The 19,958-nt window shown below is 46.6% G+C and overlaps 1 protein-coding gene and 1 long non-coding RNA gene across 5 annotated transcripts; both read left to right on the plus strand.

The window, feature by feature from the left end:
• The first annotated feature begins 433 nt into the window (after positions 1-433).
• On the plus strand, positions 434-7,954 carry UBC (ubiquitin C). Of its 4 annotated transcripts, none has more exon segments than NM_001444820.1 (3): positions 434-489; positions 3,414-3,666; positions 4,536-7,954. In NM_001444820.1, a coding segment is annotated over 1 exon segment (2,742 nt). In that variant the 5' UTR covers positions 434-489; positions 3,414-3,666; positions 4,536-4,538; the 3' UTR covers positions 7,281-7,954.
• A 6,343-nt stretch (positions 7,955-14,297) lies between these two features.
• On the plus strand, positions 14,298-15,104 carry LOC146396534 (uncharacterized). Its single transcript, XR_014827384.1, has 2 exons — positions 14,298-14,396; positions 14,931-15,104. It is a non-coding gene; the product is annotated as an uncharacterized LOC146396534 (long non-coding RNA).
• The last annotated feature ends 4,854 nt before the right edge of the window (positions 15,105-19,958 follow it).

Raw genomic sequence — 19,958 nt, forward strand, 5'->3', positions numbered from 1 at the left:
TAAGATGATACATTTTTATGTGTATTTTGCCACAATTTAAAAACAGCAAATTAAAAAACAAAACAAAACCCCAGTGAGTTAAAAAATTTCTTAGTGTTTCTAAGTTAGGCAAATTTGGGTACTGGAACTGAATCTGACTTCCTGACTGGCGGGGGGATAAGATGGGTTATTTTTAAGCTGGAGCAGTTTGTGTTCTGCCACAGAATGCAAATACATAAATGTAAGCAGGAAAACGGACAGAGTAGAGTCCCTAGGGCTTCTTTTTATTTTTTCTCTCCTAAGCTGCAGATTCCCTTTTATGGTTATATAACTGATGATGACGCAAGTCAAACCTTTCCCGTCCAGCTCTCAGATTTCACCCTTTCTCTTGGAAAGAAAATGTTTGCTGGTCACTACGTAGACACTCTCATGACGCTGAGTTAAGTCCCATACAAGGTGGTGACCTTCAGGAGAGCTGAATCCTTTGGGGAAAGGAGGAAAGGCAGACAGGTAGGCTCCAGTCCAATCCCCAACAGCCCAACACCCAGGCCCTTTGTGAGCTCAGCCCATCACGTGCTCTTGCCTGCCCGCCAATCCTGCCGTGTTGCTGGGCCTCTGTCACTCTTCCATTGGTGCCAGCTCTGAAGCCATCCCTTCTGGGGCACCTGCAAAGGATGGATCAGTGGGTGGAAGGAACTGAAAATGGATCCAATGACTCATCCTGCTTCTGGCATATTCTAGCACATTGCATTCTAGGTCAAGGGATTTTAGGTTGTAGGAACGTGACTTGGTACACGATCCCCGAATCCAAGTGGGACATTTAGACTTTGGGAGCCCTTCTCAGCAAACAGAAAAGCAGCTCTAACAAAAACAACAAAAATCCTCCGTAGAGCAGAATTTGTCAACCCATTGCATTGCTGACTTTGGGGGCTGGGTAATTCTGTTTTTGTGGGGGACTGGCCACTGCAGGATGTTTAGTAACATCCCTGGCCTCTACCACTAGATTTTAGCGGCACACCTCAACCCCAACACCACAGCTGTGACAAGCAAAAATGTCTCCAGATACTGCCAAGTGTCCACCAAGGGACCAAGTCGCTCCTGGTTGAGAACCACTGCTCTAGAGAAACAGCATCTACCTCCCTGAGAGTTTACTTCCCCCTCCTCCCTTTCACTTCAGTGCCCTTGGACAAATGTTTATTTCTATTTGCTTCAACAAAACCCACTGTTGGACTTAGAGACCAAAATTCTCTAGTAGAGAATTTTCCTGCTAGAGACAACATCAGTGTTGTTAGCGCCTAAGAATATTGTTTTCTCTTTGGAGATAGCCCTGGGACCCAGTCCTCACCCTTGGAGCCTTTCTTCTTCCCCCTCTCCCCCTCTTTCTCCTTTTCACCTTCCCTTGCCTCTGAAATCAGGTCTGTTTTTCTCTGTAGTTTTTGGACTCTTGAAAAAAAAGCTATGTCACAAAGCTCGTGACTCAGCCTTTAAACAACATGAATCATAAGACCTGCAGTGAAAGAACAGCCAAAAGAAAACAGGGTGTGGTTTGAAGCCAGGCCTAGTCACCTGAGAAAGAACCTCAGCTTTTTGTTCCTCTGAAAACTTCTTTCTGGAATTCAAGAAGGAAACCTTATACAGAGCTTTGATGTTCTGTTCCTTTAAACCCTCTTTTCAGAAATTTAGAAATATCCCTCACAGAAATCTCTACTGGAAGTCACTGAGGTCTCCTGCTAAACTGAAAAATGACATTTTATTTTTATTATTCATTTACATTTCTTGGTAATGAATTCATTCTCTTTGAAAATGTTTAAAACGATAGGAGTTAAAGTCTGTTTTGAATACTGCTTAGACCTTTCCCATAAATACCTACAGACACAGGTTGCCAAAGAAAACATAGTTTTGTTTTTATTCTCATTTTAAGTACAGTATTTAAATAACATAATGTTTATAATTCCAACAGGAATGTAGTCTTTTCCTAATAGCAGGGTATTTTTTAGTCGGTTCTCTCTTTTTCTATATATTTATTGAAAGCTTCAAGGGTAAAAATTAAAAACACCCTCCCCACATTTATAGAAATAGAGAATATTTCTAGAAGAGTCTAGAAAGAACAGTGGCTAGGGAATTGAGTGCATGAGGGAGGTTTTTCATTATAAACTATAGAAAACCTGTTTTAAGTTTTCATCACGTTCATATATTTTAAAACATTTTTAAAATATGCCTTTGGAAAAAAATTTAAGTATGCTTTTTGAAAAAAGGAAAAAATATGCTGGAGAAATGACACAGAGATCACAAAATAAAATATCAAAATGAAAAAGATCTGACTGGTGATCTTTTTCTTTTATCCAAATGGAATTTGTCTATAGATTTAAATTTCATACTTGGGGTCTTTTTTCCACCAGGACTATACAGAACTTACAATTAGTGTCCTTTTAAAAATCTCAGGCTCAGCGATAAGAAAGGAAATGTATATATATGCATGACTATCATTTTGCTGTAAAGCAGAAATTGACATTATAAATCAACTACAATAAAAAACTTCATTAAAAAATAAAATTAAAAAAAAGAAAAAAAGAAAACGTGGGTTTAAATAGATTTGATTTCTGATTTCTGAGTTCAAATGGCAGCAGAAGTGAAATTCTGATGCCTTCTTGCTCATAATCGGGAACAAAACAGGAAGGCCGAAGAGCAATCCGCAAAGTTCTGTCAGCTTTCAGGTCCAGCGCAAGGAGTGTTTCACAGCTGTGTGGAATTTTTGCTTTTACTTTTCAAAATTCAATGTGAACTTGTCACAGGCATTTCTCCTTTGGACACTTATTTTTCACTCCTGCGTTGTGAGAAAATTCCTGCAGGTCCTGACGACCCTCCTGAGGCGGGCTTGAGGCCCGGCCCCGAGATTTGTCGAGTCATTCCTCTTGTCCCGGTGCCCGCCCGCAGGGGGATGGGTTCGGCCGCCACAGTTGGGGTGACTAGACCCCCCGGGAAGTCCTCGCGACCCACTGGGGGTGAGGGGAAGTTTATGGAAACAGAAACACTATCGTTACCTATGGGAGACCCAGAATAAAGACCCCACGGTTTCGCTGGCGGGGAAGAGGGGTTGGGGGGAGGGGCACGGCGGAACTCGGGCCAGGGGAGCGGGACCCCGATTCATCGTGAGGCGCTCGGCGGGACCCCTGTTAGCCGAGGGCGGGTCTCAGGAAAGGCGAGCCTTCCTGGTTGAGGGGAGGGGGCGCCGGGGACCGGCAGCGGGGACAGCCCCCTCCGGACGCTCAGAGGACTCCGTGTCGGGTTTTCGCACCTTCCGCGGCACCTCCCCCACACCCCCCCCAACCAGCCGAGTACCGGCCCTGTCCGCGGACGCAGTGTTCAGCGAACACGCTGATCCCTCCGCTCGGCCGCTCAGGACTAAGGCCTCGTCCCCCCCCCCCCAAAATCAGCCCCAGTGTTCGAGTCTTCACAGGAAAGCATTCTAGGAGTGAAATTAGAAGATTCTGGGGGGACTGCTTCTCTCTTCAGAGGGCAGGAAGGGCCGCGAAAAGTAGTCCCTTCTCGGCGTTTCTGCGGAGGAATCTACTGGGGCGGTGCTACCGATGGCTATATAAGGAAGCACCGGGTGTGGCGCAGGCAGTTTCGTGGAGGCCGGGAGTTTGCCTGCGTTTCTTCTGTGACCGCTGTTGCCACTGCCACCTGGTGAGGCGGACGTCCGGGGGTCTTGCGGCTGCGGGGGTGGGTGCGGGAGGTCTGCTTGCCCGCCGCGGCGGAAGGGCAGCCGAGCTGCTTAGTCACCCGGGGCCCTCGTGCGGAATAGCCTTAAGACGAACGGCCACCTAGAGCAAAATGGCGGCCGTTCCCAATCTCTCTGTGGGAGAAGCCGGCCTCTGAAGCGGGCTCTGAGGTGGGAGAGAGAAATTGGGGGCGGGCGAGGAGCACTGGGTGAAACGGAAACGAGAGGCGCGGAGGCTTCCATTGATGGCGGGGCCCGGCCGTTTGTGGAACGGGGTTGTGCAGTGTTTCGGGGATCGAATGCTAGGTCATTGCTTTCCGGCTCGACTGGCTGGCTGGCGCGCGGCGAGAACTTCGGTTTTCCGTCCCTGTGAAGGGACACTAACTGCTGGTGCCGCTGAGTTGGCCTGAACGCTTCTGGGGCAGGGGACTTGCGATCCACGACCGTGACGAGGCCTCACCCCTTTTTGTGGGCTCATAGCCTAGGGTGGGGCCACCTGCCGCTATGTGTGTAGGAAGATGTTTAGTAGTTTGGGGACACAGGGTTTGGGCCTGGGGTAAACGCTGCCGTGTTGACAGAGGACAGACATCCATTGAGGGGGAGGATAAGTAGGTCCGCGAATTTACCTGGGTCAGGTTTCCATGTTTTGCTTTCTTAAACGCCTGAGACGTTGGATTTGAGGTTAATTGTCAAGCCTGTGAGGTTTTTAGGCACGTCAGTTATTTGGCTACTACAAAGTGATAATGAATTATTTAGCACTGGGTATATATTGGCCTGTGAATTTCTTGCTGAACTTTGGGCTTTTTTTTTTCCTGTTGTTTTTGTGTTGTAACAGACAATGCAGATCTTTGTAAAGACCTTGACTGGTAAGACCATCACCCTGGAAGTGGAGCCCAGTGACACCATTGAGAATGTCAAGGGGAAGATTCAAGAAAAAGAGGGCATCCCCCCAGACCAGCAGAGGCTGATCTTTGCCGGGAAGCAGCTGGAAGATGGGCGCACCCTGTCTGACTACAACATCCAGAAGGAGTCCACCCTGCACCTGGTCCTCCGCCTCAGAGGTGGGATGCAGATCTTCGTGAAGACCTTGACTGGTAAGACCATCACCCTGGAAGTGGAGCCCAGCGACACCATCGAGAACGTCAAGGCGAAGATCCAGGACAAGGAAGGCATCCCCCCAGACCAGCAGAGGCTGATCTTTGCCGGGAAGCAGCTGGAAGATGGGCGCACTCTGTCTGACTACAACATCCAGAAGGAGTCCACCCTGCACCTGGTCCTCCGCCTCAGAGGTGGGATGCAGATCTTCGTGAAGACCTTGACTGGTAAGACCATCACCCTGGAAGTGGAGCCCAGCGACACCATCGAGAATGTCAAGGCGAAGATCCAGGACAAGGAAGGCATCCCCCCAGACCAGCAGAGGCTGATCTTTGCCGGGAAGCAGCTGGAAGATGGGCGCACCCTGTCTGACTACAACATCCAGAAGGAGTCCACCCTGCACCTGGTCCTCCGCCTCAGAGGTGGGATGCAGATCTTCGTGAAGACCTTGACTGGTAAGACCATCACCCTGGAAGTGGAGCCCAGCGACACCATCGAGAACGTCAAGGCGAAGATCCAGGACAAGGAAGGCATCCCCCCAGACCAGCAGAGGCTGATCTTTGCCGGGAAGCAGCTGGAAGATGGGCGCACCCTGTCTGACTACAACATCCAGAAGGAGTCCACCCTGCACCTGGTCCTCCGCCTCAGAGGTGGGATGCAGATCTTCGTGAAGACCTTGACTGGTAAGACCATCACCCTGGAAGTGGAGCCCAGCGACACCATCGAGAACGTCAAGGCGAAGATCCAGGACAAGGAAGGCATCCCCCCAGACCAGCAGAGGCTGATCTTTGCCGGGAAGCAGCTGGAAGATGGGCGCACCCTGTCTGACTACAACATCCAGAAGGAGTCCACCCTGCACCTGGTCCTCCGCCTCAGAGGTGGGATGCAGATCTTTGTGAAGACCTTGACTGGTAAGACCATCACCCTGGAAGTGGAGCCCAGCGACACCATCGAGAACGTCAAGGCGAAGATCCAGGACAAGGAAGGCATCCCCCCAGACCAGCAGAGGCTGATCTTTGCCGGGAAGCAGCTGGAAGATGGGCGCACCCTGTCTGACTACAACATCCAGAAGGAGTCCACCCTGCACCTGGTCCTCCGCCTCAGAGGTGGGATGCAGATCTTCGTGAAGACCTTGACTGGTAAGACCATCACCCTGGAAGTGGAGCCCAGCGACACCATCGAGAACGTCAAGGCGAAGATCCAGGACAAGGAAGGCATCCCCCCAGACCAGCAGAGGCTGATCTTTGCCGGGAAGCAGCTGGAAGATGGGCGCACCCTGTCTGACTACAACATCCAGAAGGAGTCCACCCTGCACCTGGTCCTCCGCCTCAGAGGTGGGATGCAGATCTTCGTGAAGACCTTGACTGGTAAGACCATCACCCTGGAAGTGGAGCCCAGCGACACCATCGAGAACGTCAAGGCGAAGATCCAAGACAAGGAAGGCATCCCCCCAGACCAGCAGAGGCTGATCTTTGCCGGGAAGCAGCTGGAAGATGGGCGCACCCTGTCTGACTACAACATCCAGAAGGAGTCCACCCTGCACCTGGTCCTCCGCCTCAGAGGTGGGATGCAGATCTTCGTGAAGACCTTGACTGGTAAGACCATCACCCTGGAAGTGGAGCCCAGCGACACCATCGAGAACGTCAAGGCGAAGATCCAGGACAAGGAAGGCATCCCCCCAGACCAGCAGAGGCTGATCTTTGCCGGGAAGCAGCTGGAAGATGGGCGCACCCTGTCTGACTACAACATCCAGAAGGAGTCCACCCTGCACCTGGTCCTCCGCCTCAGAGGTGGGATGCAGATCTTCGTGAAGACCTTGACTGGTAAGACCATCACCCTGGAAGTGGAGCCCAGCGACACCATCGAGAACGTCAAGGCGAAGATCCAAGACAAGGAAGGCATCCCCCCAGACCAGCAGAGGCTGATCTTTGCCGGGAAGCAGCTGGAAGATGGGCGCACCCTGTCTGACTACAACATCCAGAAGGAGTCCACCCTGCACCTGGTCCTCCGCCTCAGAGGTGGGATGCAGATCTTCGTGAAGACCTTGACTGGTAAGACCATCACCCTGGAAGTGGAGCCCAGCGACACCATCGAGAATGTCAAGGCGAAGATCCAAGACAAGGAAGGCATCCCCCCAGACCAGCAGAGGCTGATCTTTGCCGGGAAGCAGCTGGAAGATGGGCGCACCCTGTCTGACTACAACATCCAGAAGGAGTCCACCCTGCACCTGGTCCTCCGCCTCAGAGGTGGGATGCAGATCTTCGTGAAGACCTTGACTGGTAAGACCATCACCCTGGAAGTGGAGCCCAGCGACACCATCGAGAATGTCAAGGCGAAGATCCAAGACAAGGAAGGCATCCCCCCAGACCAGCAGAGGCTGATCTTTGCCGGGAAGCAGCTGGAAGATGGGCGCACCCTGTCTGACTACAACATCCAGAAGGAGTCCACCCTGCACTTGGTCCTGCGCTTGAGGGGAGGTTTCTAAGTTCTCCCTTTTAAGCTTTCAACAAATTTCATTGCACTTTTCTTTCAATAAAGTTGTTGCATTCCAAAATAGTGTGATTTATTTTTAAGTGTCTAAGGAGGATTTTTTTTTTTAGGTCGGGTTGGGTATAAGAGATCAAGTGTTTTCAGTCTGCTACATAATCTGTGGTAAACAGGAGGTAAGAAATGTCAGTAAAAGATGGTTTTAATGTAGAACTGTAGTGGGTGAGTATAAATAAAACCCAGACTAGTAAGAGGTTGCAGAATTATTCATATGTACTCTTCTATGTAGATTTACTTGTAAATACTGGATGTAGTATCTGAGAAGGGGAAGTTTCTGCAGTACCAGCCAGGAGAAAGAATCAAAAAGAGGGTGGGAGTGATGGGAACCTATGGAAGAATCAGGGTTAGTATGTAAATCTATTTAAATTCACTTTGAACTGTCTGGAAAGTCATTTGACCATTTTTGAAAGAAAGGCTCTGGCATTTGTTATTAGAAAAGTCTCATTAGGCATTACATTAGAAAGTTTTAAGTATTAGTAGAGAAGATTATTGGCTCTTAACTGTTGCTGAAATTGTCAAGATTCTTTTATTATGACTGGATGAGGATTTGTTATAAATAAAGTGATGGCCAGTGAAGCAAATGGCTGTTGGTCTTACACAGTAGTGACTTTACCTAATGACTTGGTCAGTGTTTTTGTCATAACTAGAACCAAAGAGAAGCTAGTTTAATAGAAGGAATTAGCTCTCAGTGGCCTGCAATTAGAGGCTCATTAAAGAACTTGAAATAATGGGAGTTCCCGTCGTGGCGCAGTGGTTAACGAATCTGACTAGGAACCATGAGGTTGCAGGTTCGGTCCCTGCCCTTGCTCAGTGGCTTAAGGATCCGGCGTTGCCGTGAGCTGTGGTGTAGGTTGCAGACGTGGCTCAGATCCTGCGTTGCTGTGGCTCTGGTGTAGGCTGGTGGCTACGGCTCCAATTAGACCCCTAGCCTGGGAACCTCCATGTGCCACGGGAACGGCCCAAGAGATAGCAAAAAGCCAAAAAAAAATAAAAAAGAACTTGAAATTATGGATTGATTTCCTTGAAGAGCATTCCTCCAATTTCTCCCCCCAACCACTTCTCTACCAGTGCTAAAACAGATAAAATTGAGAAGTCTTAGTTTTAGCAATCACTACTAGAAAATACTATTTGAGAAATCCCTAAGTCTAGGCAAATCCGTTTTTCATGTTGACATGGTTATGTGTATAGTTCACTGAATTTTCATAATTCATCCATGTAAATCAACATTAAGGTCAATGAAGTTCCTGTTGTGGCTCAGCGGGTTAAGGACCCCACTAGTGGAGTTCCTGTCCTGGTGTGGAAACAAATCCAACTGGGAACCAAGAGGCTGCAGGTTTGATCCTTGTGGGTTAAGGCTCTTGGGTAGGCTGCAGATGGGGTTTGGATCTGTCATTGCTGTGGCTGTGGTTTAGGCTGGCAGCTCTAGCTCTGATTCCACCCCTACCCTGGGAGCCTCCAAAAAAAAAAAAAAAAAAAAAAAAAAAAAACCCAACTGGTATCTATGCAGATGTGGTTTGATCTTTGTCCTCAGGGATCTGGAGTTGCTGCAAGCTGAGGTGTAGGTCATGGTTGTGGCTCAGATCTGGTGTGGTTGTGGCATTGGTCAGTGGCTACAGCTCTGATTTCAATTCTAACCTTTCATGTGCTGCGGGTGTGACTCTTAAGAAGAAAAAAAGGGGTTACAAGAATTTCTGGGCTTCACCAGCACCTGCAATCACAAGTCCAGTCACTGAGTTGTGAGTTTTTTTTTTTTTTTTTTTTCTTTTTGGTTAGTCATTTTGGTGTTTGTTAGAAATGAGTGGTCATAGAACAGGGAAAAAACTTTAATAGCATTTTGGAAATGACTACTCTGCAGGACAGGTTTTGCAACATTTCTAAGTCAATGGATTTTTTTTTCATGGTTAATTTGTTTTTGTTGCTGTTTTTGGTCTTTTTAGAGCCGCATTTGGCATATGGAAGTTCCCAGGCTAGGGGCTGAATCGGAGCTGTAGCCACCAGCCTATGCCACAGCCATAGCAATGCCAGATCCAAGGCGAGTCTGTGACCTACACCACACCACAGCACAGGGCAACGCCGGATCCATAACCCACTGAGTGAAGCCAGGGATGGATCTGGCATCTTCACTGATGCTAGTCAGATTCCTTTCTGCTGAGCCACCACCGGAACTCCTTAACTAAGTAATCGCAGGATTTCCCCAGTCCAGCGTATCAAGATACTCCATTCTTTTTAATATTCTAGCTAGTATTCCCATTGTATAGATGTCTTTTGACTGACTTAACCTGTCTACCAACATGTTTCTAGATTTTTGCTGTTGTGATGCTGCTGTAAATTATGTTCATATACACACATCTTGCATATACTAATATTTTGAAAGGACAGTGTAGAAATACAAGATTTCTATTCAATAAGGTTCTTGGAGGGAGTTCGTGTTGCAACTGGCTCAGATCTGGCACTACTGTGGCTGTGGCGTAGGTCAGCAGCAGCTACAGTTCTGATTGGACTCCTAGCCTGGGAACTTTCATATGCCGAAGGTGCGGCTCTGAAAAGAAGAAAAAGAAAAGAATATGGTTCTTGGTGATTATTAAAAATAATCAGCCTTAGGAGTTCCAGCTGTGGTGCCATGGGATTCGCAGCGTCTCTGATGCACTGGGACGCAGTTTCCATCCCTGTCCTTGGAATTCCCTCTACCAAGGGATGGCCAAAAAAGGTGGTCATTGTGTCATATTTTCCAATTTTTAATTATTACTATTTTGGCCATACCTGCAACATGTGGAAGTTCCCTGGCCAGGTATTAAGCCCGAGCGGCAGTTGGAGACTCAGCCACAGTTGTGGCAATGTTGGATCCTTGACCCGCTGCACACAGGAACTTTTTTTTTTTTTTTAGGGGCCTTGCACCGGTGCCATGTGGAGGTTCTCAGGCTAGGGGACTAATCGGAGCTACAGCTGCTGGCCTACGCCACAGCCACAGCCATGCCAAATGATCCTCGAGCCTTGTCTGCGACCTAGACCACAGCTCACGGCAAGGCTGGATCCTTAACCCACTGAGCGAGGCCAGGGATCGAACCTGCAACCTCATGGTTCCTAGTTGGATTTGTTTCCGCTTTGCTACGACAGGAACTCCGAAACTTTCCTATTTAAAAATTTTTGAGTAGATAATACCTTCATGAGTTTCAGATACATAAGTTTAAAGCAGTATGTAGTGAAAAGTCTTCCATTTTGTCTCCATACACCTGGTTCTCCACCTCTCCTGGTATGTACTTTCAGTTTCTCTATGCATATAAAAGGAACTACTAATTATTAATTCTCCTTTACAGGAAAGATAGCATACTGATTTGCAGTCTGTCTTACACCATGTTTTTCACTTTATATCTTTTATAGTTCTGACAGTTCTAACATCTTTTCATTTCATATAAAGGGAAAATAATTTCTATGTATTTTCTCAAGAATAAAGAAAACCTCAAGAGCCCTGGTGAACACAATACCTAGTGAACATTTACAGGACCTTCCATCCAACAAATACAAGCATGTCAGGAACAATAGTGATATGATAATGAGAAGTGTTTCTACCATCCATGAGTTCTTTTTTTTTCTTTTTTCTTTCTTTCTTTTTTTTTGTCTTTTTGCCATTTCTTGGGCCGCTCCCACGGCATATAGAGGTTCCCAGCCCAGGGGTCTAATCGGGGCTGTAGCCCTGGCCTACACCAGAGCCACAGCAACGCAGGATCCAAGCCGTGTCTGCAACCTATACCACAGCTCATGGCAATGCCGGATCATTAACCCAATGAGCAAGGGCAGGGGTCCAACCCGCAACCTCGTGGTTCCTAGTCGGATTCATTAACCACTGCACCACGACAGGAACTCCTTTTTTTCTTTCTTTTTTTTAAGGGCCACACCTCCAGCATATGGAAGTTCCCAGGCTAGGGGTCAATTGCCAGCCTACACCACAGCCTACCATATAATGCTGGATCCTTTAACCCACTGAGTGAGGCCAGGGATTGAGCCCGCATCCTCATGGATACTAGCTGGGTTCTTAACCCGCTGAGCCATGATGAGAACGCCCCTGATTGTTAAATCTTAAAGCACCCCTAAGTTTGATTTTACACTAGTTAATAATGTAAGGATTCGTTTATATAGATGTGATTGTGTGTCTTGACTAGACCAGAAGAAAAATGCAAGGCTCGTGTTTATTTAAAGTAATATTCCGGAGTTCCCATCGTGGCACGGTGGTTAACGAATCTGACTAGGAACCATGAGGTTGAAGGTTCGGTCCCTGCCCTTGCTCAGTGGGTTAATGATCTGGCGTTGCTGTGAGCTGTGGTGTAGGTTGCAGACGTGGCTCAGATCCTGCATTGCTGTGGCTCTGGCGTAGGCTGGTGGCTACGGCTCCAATTGGACCCCTAGCCTGGGAACCTCCATGTGCCACGGGAGTGGCCCAAGAAATGGCAAAAAGACAAAAAAAAAAAAGTAATATTCCTTTTTATGTTTTGTCTGAAAGTACAACAAAATCCACCTCAAGTTATTATAAATGTTCTTGCAGAGATATTTAAAAATTGACCAAGTGCTTTTTCATTAAAGCATGTCAGCCTTAGTGTGCAGTGCTCTCTCTCTGCTGGAAGACGGAGCTAGTGGGACAGACTTTGGTTTAGCCATGAAGCCTGCAGCGCCCCCAGGCGGTTATGATTGGCAAAGCAATTTGTGCTCTCGAGAAATTTTATTGACGTATAGTTGACTTACAATATTGTGTTAGTTTCAGGTGTACAGCAAAGTGAATCAGTTTTACATACATATATATCTATTTGTTCATATTCTTTTCCCATATAGGCTATCAAAGAGTATTGAGTAGATTTCTTTGTGCAGTACAGTAGCAAATGTAAGTATCCATTTTATCAAAGCTTTATGTATGCTTCCAGTAATAGAAAACTCAAGCAACTGGACTAAACCATAGGACAATATATTATCTTTATAACAAGACATTCAGAGCTAGGGCTCTGGCCTCCTCTATGTGTGTCCCCCCCATTTGTGGCATACAGAAGTTCTGGGGCCAGGGATTGAACCCACACCACAGCAATGACCTGAGCTGCTGCAGTGACAATGCGGGATCCTTAACCTGCTGAGCCACCAGGGAACTCCCTATGTGGTCTTTTTAAAAAAATCAGGTTGTCAGTGAGATGGCTGAGCAGTTCCAGACGTCCCATTATAGACCTGACAATGTCTAGAGGAAGAGTAGTTGACATGTCTTTCCTGAGACTCTTGTTAGAAGCAAGAAAATCTTTCCCAGAAGCCTCTGAAACAGACTTGCCCTTACTGGTCAGAACTGGGTTGCATGCTCATTCATTTTGTTGTTGAAACTGCAGAAAAATTTTTTGGCAGCGGCTTTTGATGTGGGGTCTCAGTTCCCAGACCAGGGGTTGAAACCAAGCTGCAGTGGTGAAAACAGAGTCCTAAACAGCAGGAAACTCCGTATTTTTAATTTTTTTGTTTTTGGTCTTTTTAGGGCTGCACCTAAAGCATAAGGAAGTTCCCAAGCTAGGGGTTGAATCTGAGCTGTAGCTGCAGGCCTACACCACAGTGACACCAGATCAGAGCTGCATTTGCCACCTACATCACAGCTCACAGCAGTGCTGGATCCTTAACCTTCAGAGTGAGGCCAAGGATCAATCCTGCGTCCTCACAGATACTAGTTGGGTTCATTGTTGCCGAGACACAATGGGAACTCCTATTTTCTAATTTTTAATTTTTTTTGGGGGGTGCTTGCACCCGAGGCATATGGAGGTTCCCAGGTTAGGGGATGAATCTGAGCTACAGCTGCCAGCCTACACCACAGCCACAGCAACGCAGGACACGAGCCGCATCTGTGACCTACCACAGCTCATGGCAACACCGGATCCTTAACCCACTGAGGGAGGCCAGGGATCAAACCCAAGACCTCATGGTTACTGGTTGGATTCATTTCTGCTGCGCCACAACAGGAACTCCTAATTTTTGGTATTTTTATTTTATATTGGAGTATAGTTGATTTACAAAGTTGTGTTAATTTCCAGTGTACAGCAAATTAGTTCATTTATACATATATATATATATATATATCCATTCTTTTTCAGATTCTTTTCCCAAGTTATTACAGAATATTGAGTCGATTTCCCTGTGCTATATGGTAGGTCCTTTTTGGTTATCTATTTTATATATAATAGTAATAGTATAATATTATTACTATATAATAGTATATTAGTGTATAATAGTGCATATATGTTAATCCCAAACTCTTAATTTACCCCTTCCCCCCACCGCTATCCCCTTTGGTAAACACAAGTTCGTTTTCTATGTAATTTAAATTTAGACAGACTTTGCCACGTCCCCCTCCAGCGAGGTTATACAAATTTACACTCTGCCAACAATAGTCAATAATTCCTGTTTCCCCACACCCTGGCCAGCACAGGGGCTTCTCAAACTTTGATCTTTGCTTCTCTGCTAGGTGAATAGTGGTATCTTATAATAGCTTTAATTTAAAAATTATTTGACGTTTCTCCTAACATAATTAGGATGGCATTCATTTTTCCACCGACAAAATCACTTTCGACATGGAAAACATTTCTCCAAGTCCTTCATATCTTAGATGGGGACTTTGTCCTCCACGACGGCGTCCACTGTTTATACTGATTGCCTCACCCATCATTGGTGTTGAACTGTGTGCTGCTAATTATTAGCTGTGGTGGACCCAGAGGGAAAGGCAAAATTGGATATGAAATGCCCAAAGCTACAACAAACTGTAAAAGGGCCTGGCTGTCACTTAACAAAAGGTATGGTTCCCTCCAACCACCAAAAGGAGTTCCTTTGTGGGTTAAGAATCTGGCCTTGTCACTACTGTGGTGTGGGTTTGATCCCTGGCCCAGGAACTAACACATGACCCCCCCGCCAAAAAAAAAGTATGATGTTTCTCATAAGAGACTCTGTCATCAGGTACAGCTTGTCCATTTAGCTGAACTGTTAAGGGGCTGTCACCTGGTCCTTCTCCTCCGGAGCAGCAGATACACAGAACTGTTGACTTTAAAACCGTGTAAGTTATGGTACACCCATGTCAAAGCAGCACTATGCCAATAGCCCCATATGTGGAAACAATGCAAACATCTATCAGCGAATGAATGGGTAAACAAAATGTGGCCTATCCATATATGAGGATATTTTTCGGCCATAAAAAGGAGGGGAATTTAGGGAGTGCCCATTGTGGCTCAGTGGTTAACCAACACAACTAATACGCATGAGGATGTGGGTTTGATCCCTGGCCTTGCTCAGTGGGTTAAGGATCTGGTGTTGCCTCGAGCTGTGGTGTAGGCTGCAGACACAGCTCGGACCCGAGTTGCTGTGGCTGTGGTGTAGGCCAGCAGCTACAGCTCCCATTTGATCCCTAGCCTGGCAACCTCCATATGCCGTGGTGCGGCCCTAAAAAGACAAAAGACAAAAAAAGAAAAAAAAATGAAGAGAATTTAAAAATAACTTTATTGGCGCATAGTTGACTTGCAGTGTTGTGTTAGTTTCAGGTGTACAGCAGAGTGAATCAGTTATATACTTATGTACATCCATTCTTTTTCAGATTCTTTTTGCATATGGATCCCTACAGAGTATTGAGTGGATCTCCCTGTGCCATGGAGTAGGTCCTTGTTCCTCATCCATTCCATATAGAGTAGTGTGTGTATGGCAATCCCAACCTCCCAATCCATCCCTCCCCTCAACCTTTCCCCTTTGGATCATAAATTTGGTTTCAAAATCTTGGAGTCTGTTTCTGTTTTGTGAATACGTTCTTTTGTATTATTTTTTACTCTGTTCCACCTATTAGTGATCTCATATGATATTTGTATTTGTCTGACCTAATGTCACTTAGTATGATCGTCTCTATGTCCATCCATGTTGCTGCAAATGGCATTATGATGTTCCTTCTCTTTACGGCTGAGGAATATTCCATTGTCTATATGTACCATATCTAAAAAGGAAGGGAATTTTTTGTTTGTTGGTTTGTTTTTTTGCTCTTTAGGGCATGTGTGGCATATGGAAGTTCCCAAGGTAGGGGTCTAATTGGAGCTCAGGCCTACGCCACAGCCACAGCAACACAGAATCCAAGCCGTGTCTGCGACCTACGCCACAGCTCACAGCAACACCAGATCCTTAACCCACTGATCGAAGCCAGGGATCGAACCTGTATCCTCATGGATACTAGTCAGATTTGTTTCACTGTGCCACAACAGGAACTCCTGGGAATGTTGGCACATGCCGCAACATGGATACATCTTGAGCATTTTAAGCTAAATGAGATCAGCCAGTCACAAAAAGACAAATACTGCACGATTCCAGTTATATGAGGTCCCTACAGGAGTCAAATTCATGGAGACAGAGATAGAATAGGAGTTGCCCAGGGCTGGGAGAGGGGAATGGGGAGTTGTTTAAGGGAGACAGCGTCTCAGTTGGGGAAGATGAAAAAGTTCTGGAGATGGATGGTGGTGATGGTGGTAGGACAATGTGAATGTGCTTAATGCCATGGAACTGTACACTTGGAAGCTGGTTAAAATGGTGTACACACACACACACACACACCCCCCGTGATAAGACACGGGAAAGTGTTTAGGAAATACATGGAAAAACAGAAAACAGTCATAGAGGCTCCCATTTGGGAAGATTTTTAAATGTTGCCTGGAGGGTAATCCGTCTATGATCTCCCCAGTGAATAGGTTTCTCCCAAACACTCAAGGGATGAGGATGAGAGGGCTTTAGGACGTGGAAGAGTGCCCTGGTGAAAAGTTTTACAACCTAAGCCGAAAGCTGCATCTGCTGTGCCCTGGCGCCTCAGCTCTCTGCAAGGCTGCCCCCAAACTACAGCAGCCACTAGGGGGCGTGGTGAGATGGCTTCGCACCACAGTACTTACTGTGACTGTCCTTAACTATACACTTAAAAGTGGTTAAGGAGTTCCTGCTGTGGCTCAGCGTGTTAAAACCCTCACTAGTATCCATGGGGATGTAGGTTTGATCCTTGGCCTCACTCAGTGGGTTAACAACCTGGCATTGCCAAGAGCTGAGGCATAGGTCACAGATATGGCTCAGATCTGAAGTAAAAAAAAGTAGTTAAGATGGTACATTTTATGCATTTAAAATTTTTTTTAAATTCATTTATTATTTTTTTGGCCACACTTGTACCACGTGGAAGTTCCCAGGCCAGGGATCAAACCCATGCCACGGCAGTAACCCAAGCTGCTGAAATGACAATGCCAGATCCTTAATCCGCTGAGTCACAAGGGAACTCCTTTATGCATATTTTAAAAATCAAAATTAAAAATGTTTAAAAATACTTAAAAAAAAACAGAGTTCCAGAGTTCCCCTTGAGGCTCAGCAGTAAGAAACCCGACTAAGATCCACAAGGATACGTGTTTGATCCCTGGTCTCCCTCAGTGGGTTAAGGATCTGGCGTTGCCATGAGCTGTGGTGTAGGTCAGATGTCGCTCGGATCCCTTGTTGCTGTGGCTGTGGCATAGGCTGGCAGCTGCAGCTCTGATTTGACCCCCAGCCTGGGAACTTCCATTTGCCACAGGGGTGGGCCTGAAAAGACAAAAAAAAGAAAGAAAGAAAGAAAGAAAGAAAGAAAGAAAGAAAGAAAGAAAGAAAGAAAGAAAATTAAAAGAAAACCAGAGTTCCCACTGAGACTCAGCATGTTAAAAACCTGACATAGTGTCTGTGAGGATGCAGGTTGGATCCCTGGCTTTGCTTGGTGGGTTAAGAATCCCACATTGTTGTGCCTGTGGCATAGGCCAGCAGCTGCAACTCTGACGACCCCTAGCCCCGGAATTTTCATATGCCACAGGTGCAGCAGTAAAAAGAAAAAGAAAAACAAAAACAAGCACAGCAAATCTGTTGTAATATTAATGTTTGTTAGAGGAGTTCCCGTCGTGGCGCAGTGGTTAACGAATCCGACTAGGAACCATGAGGTTGCGGGTTCGATCCCTGCCCTTGCTCAGTGGGTCAAGGTTCCGGCGTTGCCGTGAGCTGTGGTGTAGGTCACAGACGCGGCTCGGATCCTGCGTTGCTGTGGCTCTGGTGTAGGCTGGCAGCTACAGCTCCGATTCGACCTCTAGCCCGGGAACTTCCATATGCCTCGGGAGTGGCCCAAGAAATGGCAAAAAGACAAAAAAAAAAAAAAAAAAAATGTTTGTTAGAGTCAGAGCTGGGTATATTATTCTCTATTCTCTGAAGAATGTTTAAAATAGGCCGCAATCAGGGAGTCCCCTGGTGTTTCAGTGGGATCTGGCTTTGCCACTGCTGTGGCTTGGGTCCCTTGCCCAGGAACCCTTGCCCAGGAACATCTGCATGCCATGGACGTGGCCAAAAAAAGTACATAAACATTTTTTTAAAAATTAAAAAATAAAGTATTCCACAATCCAGAAAACATTCTGAAAGCTGTTCCTTTGGATACGTGGGGGGAAAACTATGATTTAGAATCTTTTTAGCTTTTTTTTTTTTTTTTTTGTCTTTTTGCCATTTCTTGGGCTGTTCCCGTGGCATATGGAGGTTCCCAGGCTAGGGGTCTAATTGGAGCTGTGGCTACCAGCCTATACCACAGCCACAGCAACGCAGGATCCAAGCCATGTCTGCGACCTACACCACAGCTCACGGCAATGCCGGATCATTAACCCACTGAGCAAGGGCAGGGATTGAACCCGAAACCTCATGATTCCTAGTCGGATTTGTTAACCACTGCGCCATGACGGGAACTCCGAATCTTTTTAGCTTTTACAGAAATCTTTAAACTTTAAAAGCAATACAGAATTTCCGCTGCGGCACAGTGGAAATGAATTCGACTAGGAACCATGAGGTTGCAGGTTCGATCCCTGGCCTCTCTCAGTGGGTTGAGGGTCCAGCATTGCCGTGAGCTATGGTGTAGGTCGCAGACATGGCTTGGATCCCGAGTTGCTGTGGCTCTGGCTACAGCTCCAATTAGACACCTAGCCTGGGAACCTCCATATGCTATGGGTGCGGCCCTAAAAGACAAAAGACAAACAAAAAATAAAAAACCCAGCAATACGGCTTTAATTATCTTTTAAAAAATGAGAAGGATGCTTAATACATATACATGATTTTAAAAAAAATCAACAATATTGCCTTGACTATACATTGCTGCTTTGTAAACAATTCTGACCTTACCAGTGGAAAACAGCAATGCTCAGTTATGATGATCTCCTGTGGTTCTGGGATGAGTGGGCTCAGCAAGGCCGTTGCTGCAGGGATCTTTTTTGTGCTTGGGGTGAGAAATGGCTGGAGGAATCCAGAAGGCTTCCTCACTCACTGATCCAGCTTTGGGACTTGGCTGGGACCTCAGTAGGGGCCAGAACACTACCCAGAGCAGCCTCATGTGGTCGGGGGTTCCTCCCAGCATGGTGGCTGGTTTCCAAGAGCCAGCAGCCGATGAAGGCCAGGTAAACACTGCATCAATTCTGTCGTTTTGCATTAGAATCAAGCACAGCTAGAAGGTACAACTTCAAGTTCACGTTATTAAAAAAGAACCAGGTTGTCCTCCATTGTCTCTTTCGTTCTTCTCTTGGGCTTGAATATGGATTGGGTCCTAGTGAGCCAGCTCTGACCCTGGGGGCAGCGGAGGGGGGGACATTGGCGGAGCAGTGAGACAGCTGCCCACATTCAAGGGGGAAGAGAATGTTTCTAGCTTTTTGTTTTGGCTTTTGCTTTTTTTCCCCCAATGTGGTTAATAAACACATAAAATATAATATACCCTCTTAACCATTTTTTTAAAATGGCCTCACCTGTGGCCCATGGTGCTTCCTAGGCCAGGGATTGAAACCCAGCCACAATTGCAATTTACATCACAATTGCTACAATGCCAGATCCTTTAACCCACTGAGCTGGGATGAGGATTGAACCCACAACTCTGCAGCGATCTGAGCTGCTGCAGTCAGATTCTTAACCCGCTGTGCCATGGCAGAAACTCCGTAATCTTTTTTTTTTTTTTTTTTTTCTTTGCTATTTCTTGGGCTGCTCCCACGGCATATGGAGATTCCCAGGCTAGAGGGGTCCAATCGGAGCTGTAGCCACTGGCCTATACCAGAGCCACAGCAACGCGGGATCCGAGCCGCGTCTGCAACCTACACCACAGCTCACAGCAACGCTGGATCCTTAACCCACTGAGCAAGGGCAGGGACCGAACCCGCAACCTCATGGTTCCTAGTCAGATTCGTTAACCACTGTGCCATGACGGGAACTCCAGGAACTCCGTAATCATTTTAAAGTAGGCAGTTCAGTAGTATTAAGTTGCACATTGTTGTACAACAGATATCCAGAACTTTTTTTTTTTTTTTTGGTATTTAGGGCCATACCCGTGGCATATGGAGGCTTCTGGACTAGGGGTCTAATTGGAGCTGCAGCTGCTGGCCTACACCACAGCCACAGCAACACCAGATCCAAGCCGAGTCTTCGACCTATACCATACCTCATGGCAACGTCGGATCCTTAACCCACTGAGCGAACCCGCAACCTCATGGTTCCTAGTTGGATTCGTTTCTGCTGAGCCATGATGAGAACTCCCAGATATCCAGAACTTTTGTATCTTGCAAAACAGAAAGTCAATAAA

The sequence above is a fragment of the Sus scrofa genome, chromosome 14 (genome assembly GCF_054392235.1).
Source record: "Sus scrofa isolate SSC_HxYL_T2T_F1_AM1 chromosome 14, Sscrofa_HxYL_maternal_Yorkshire_Landrace_v2.0, whole genome shotgun sequence".
Taxonomy (NCBI): Eukaryota; Metazoa; Chordata; class Mammalia; order Artiodactyla; family Suidae; genus Sus; species Sus scrofa.

Coding starts and splice junctions, on each gene's coding strand:
- UBC (XM_021074018.2), top strand. CDS start 4,539: ATGCAGATCTTTGTAAAGACCTTGACTGGTAAGACCATCACCCTGGAA.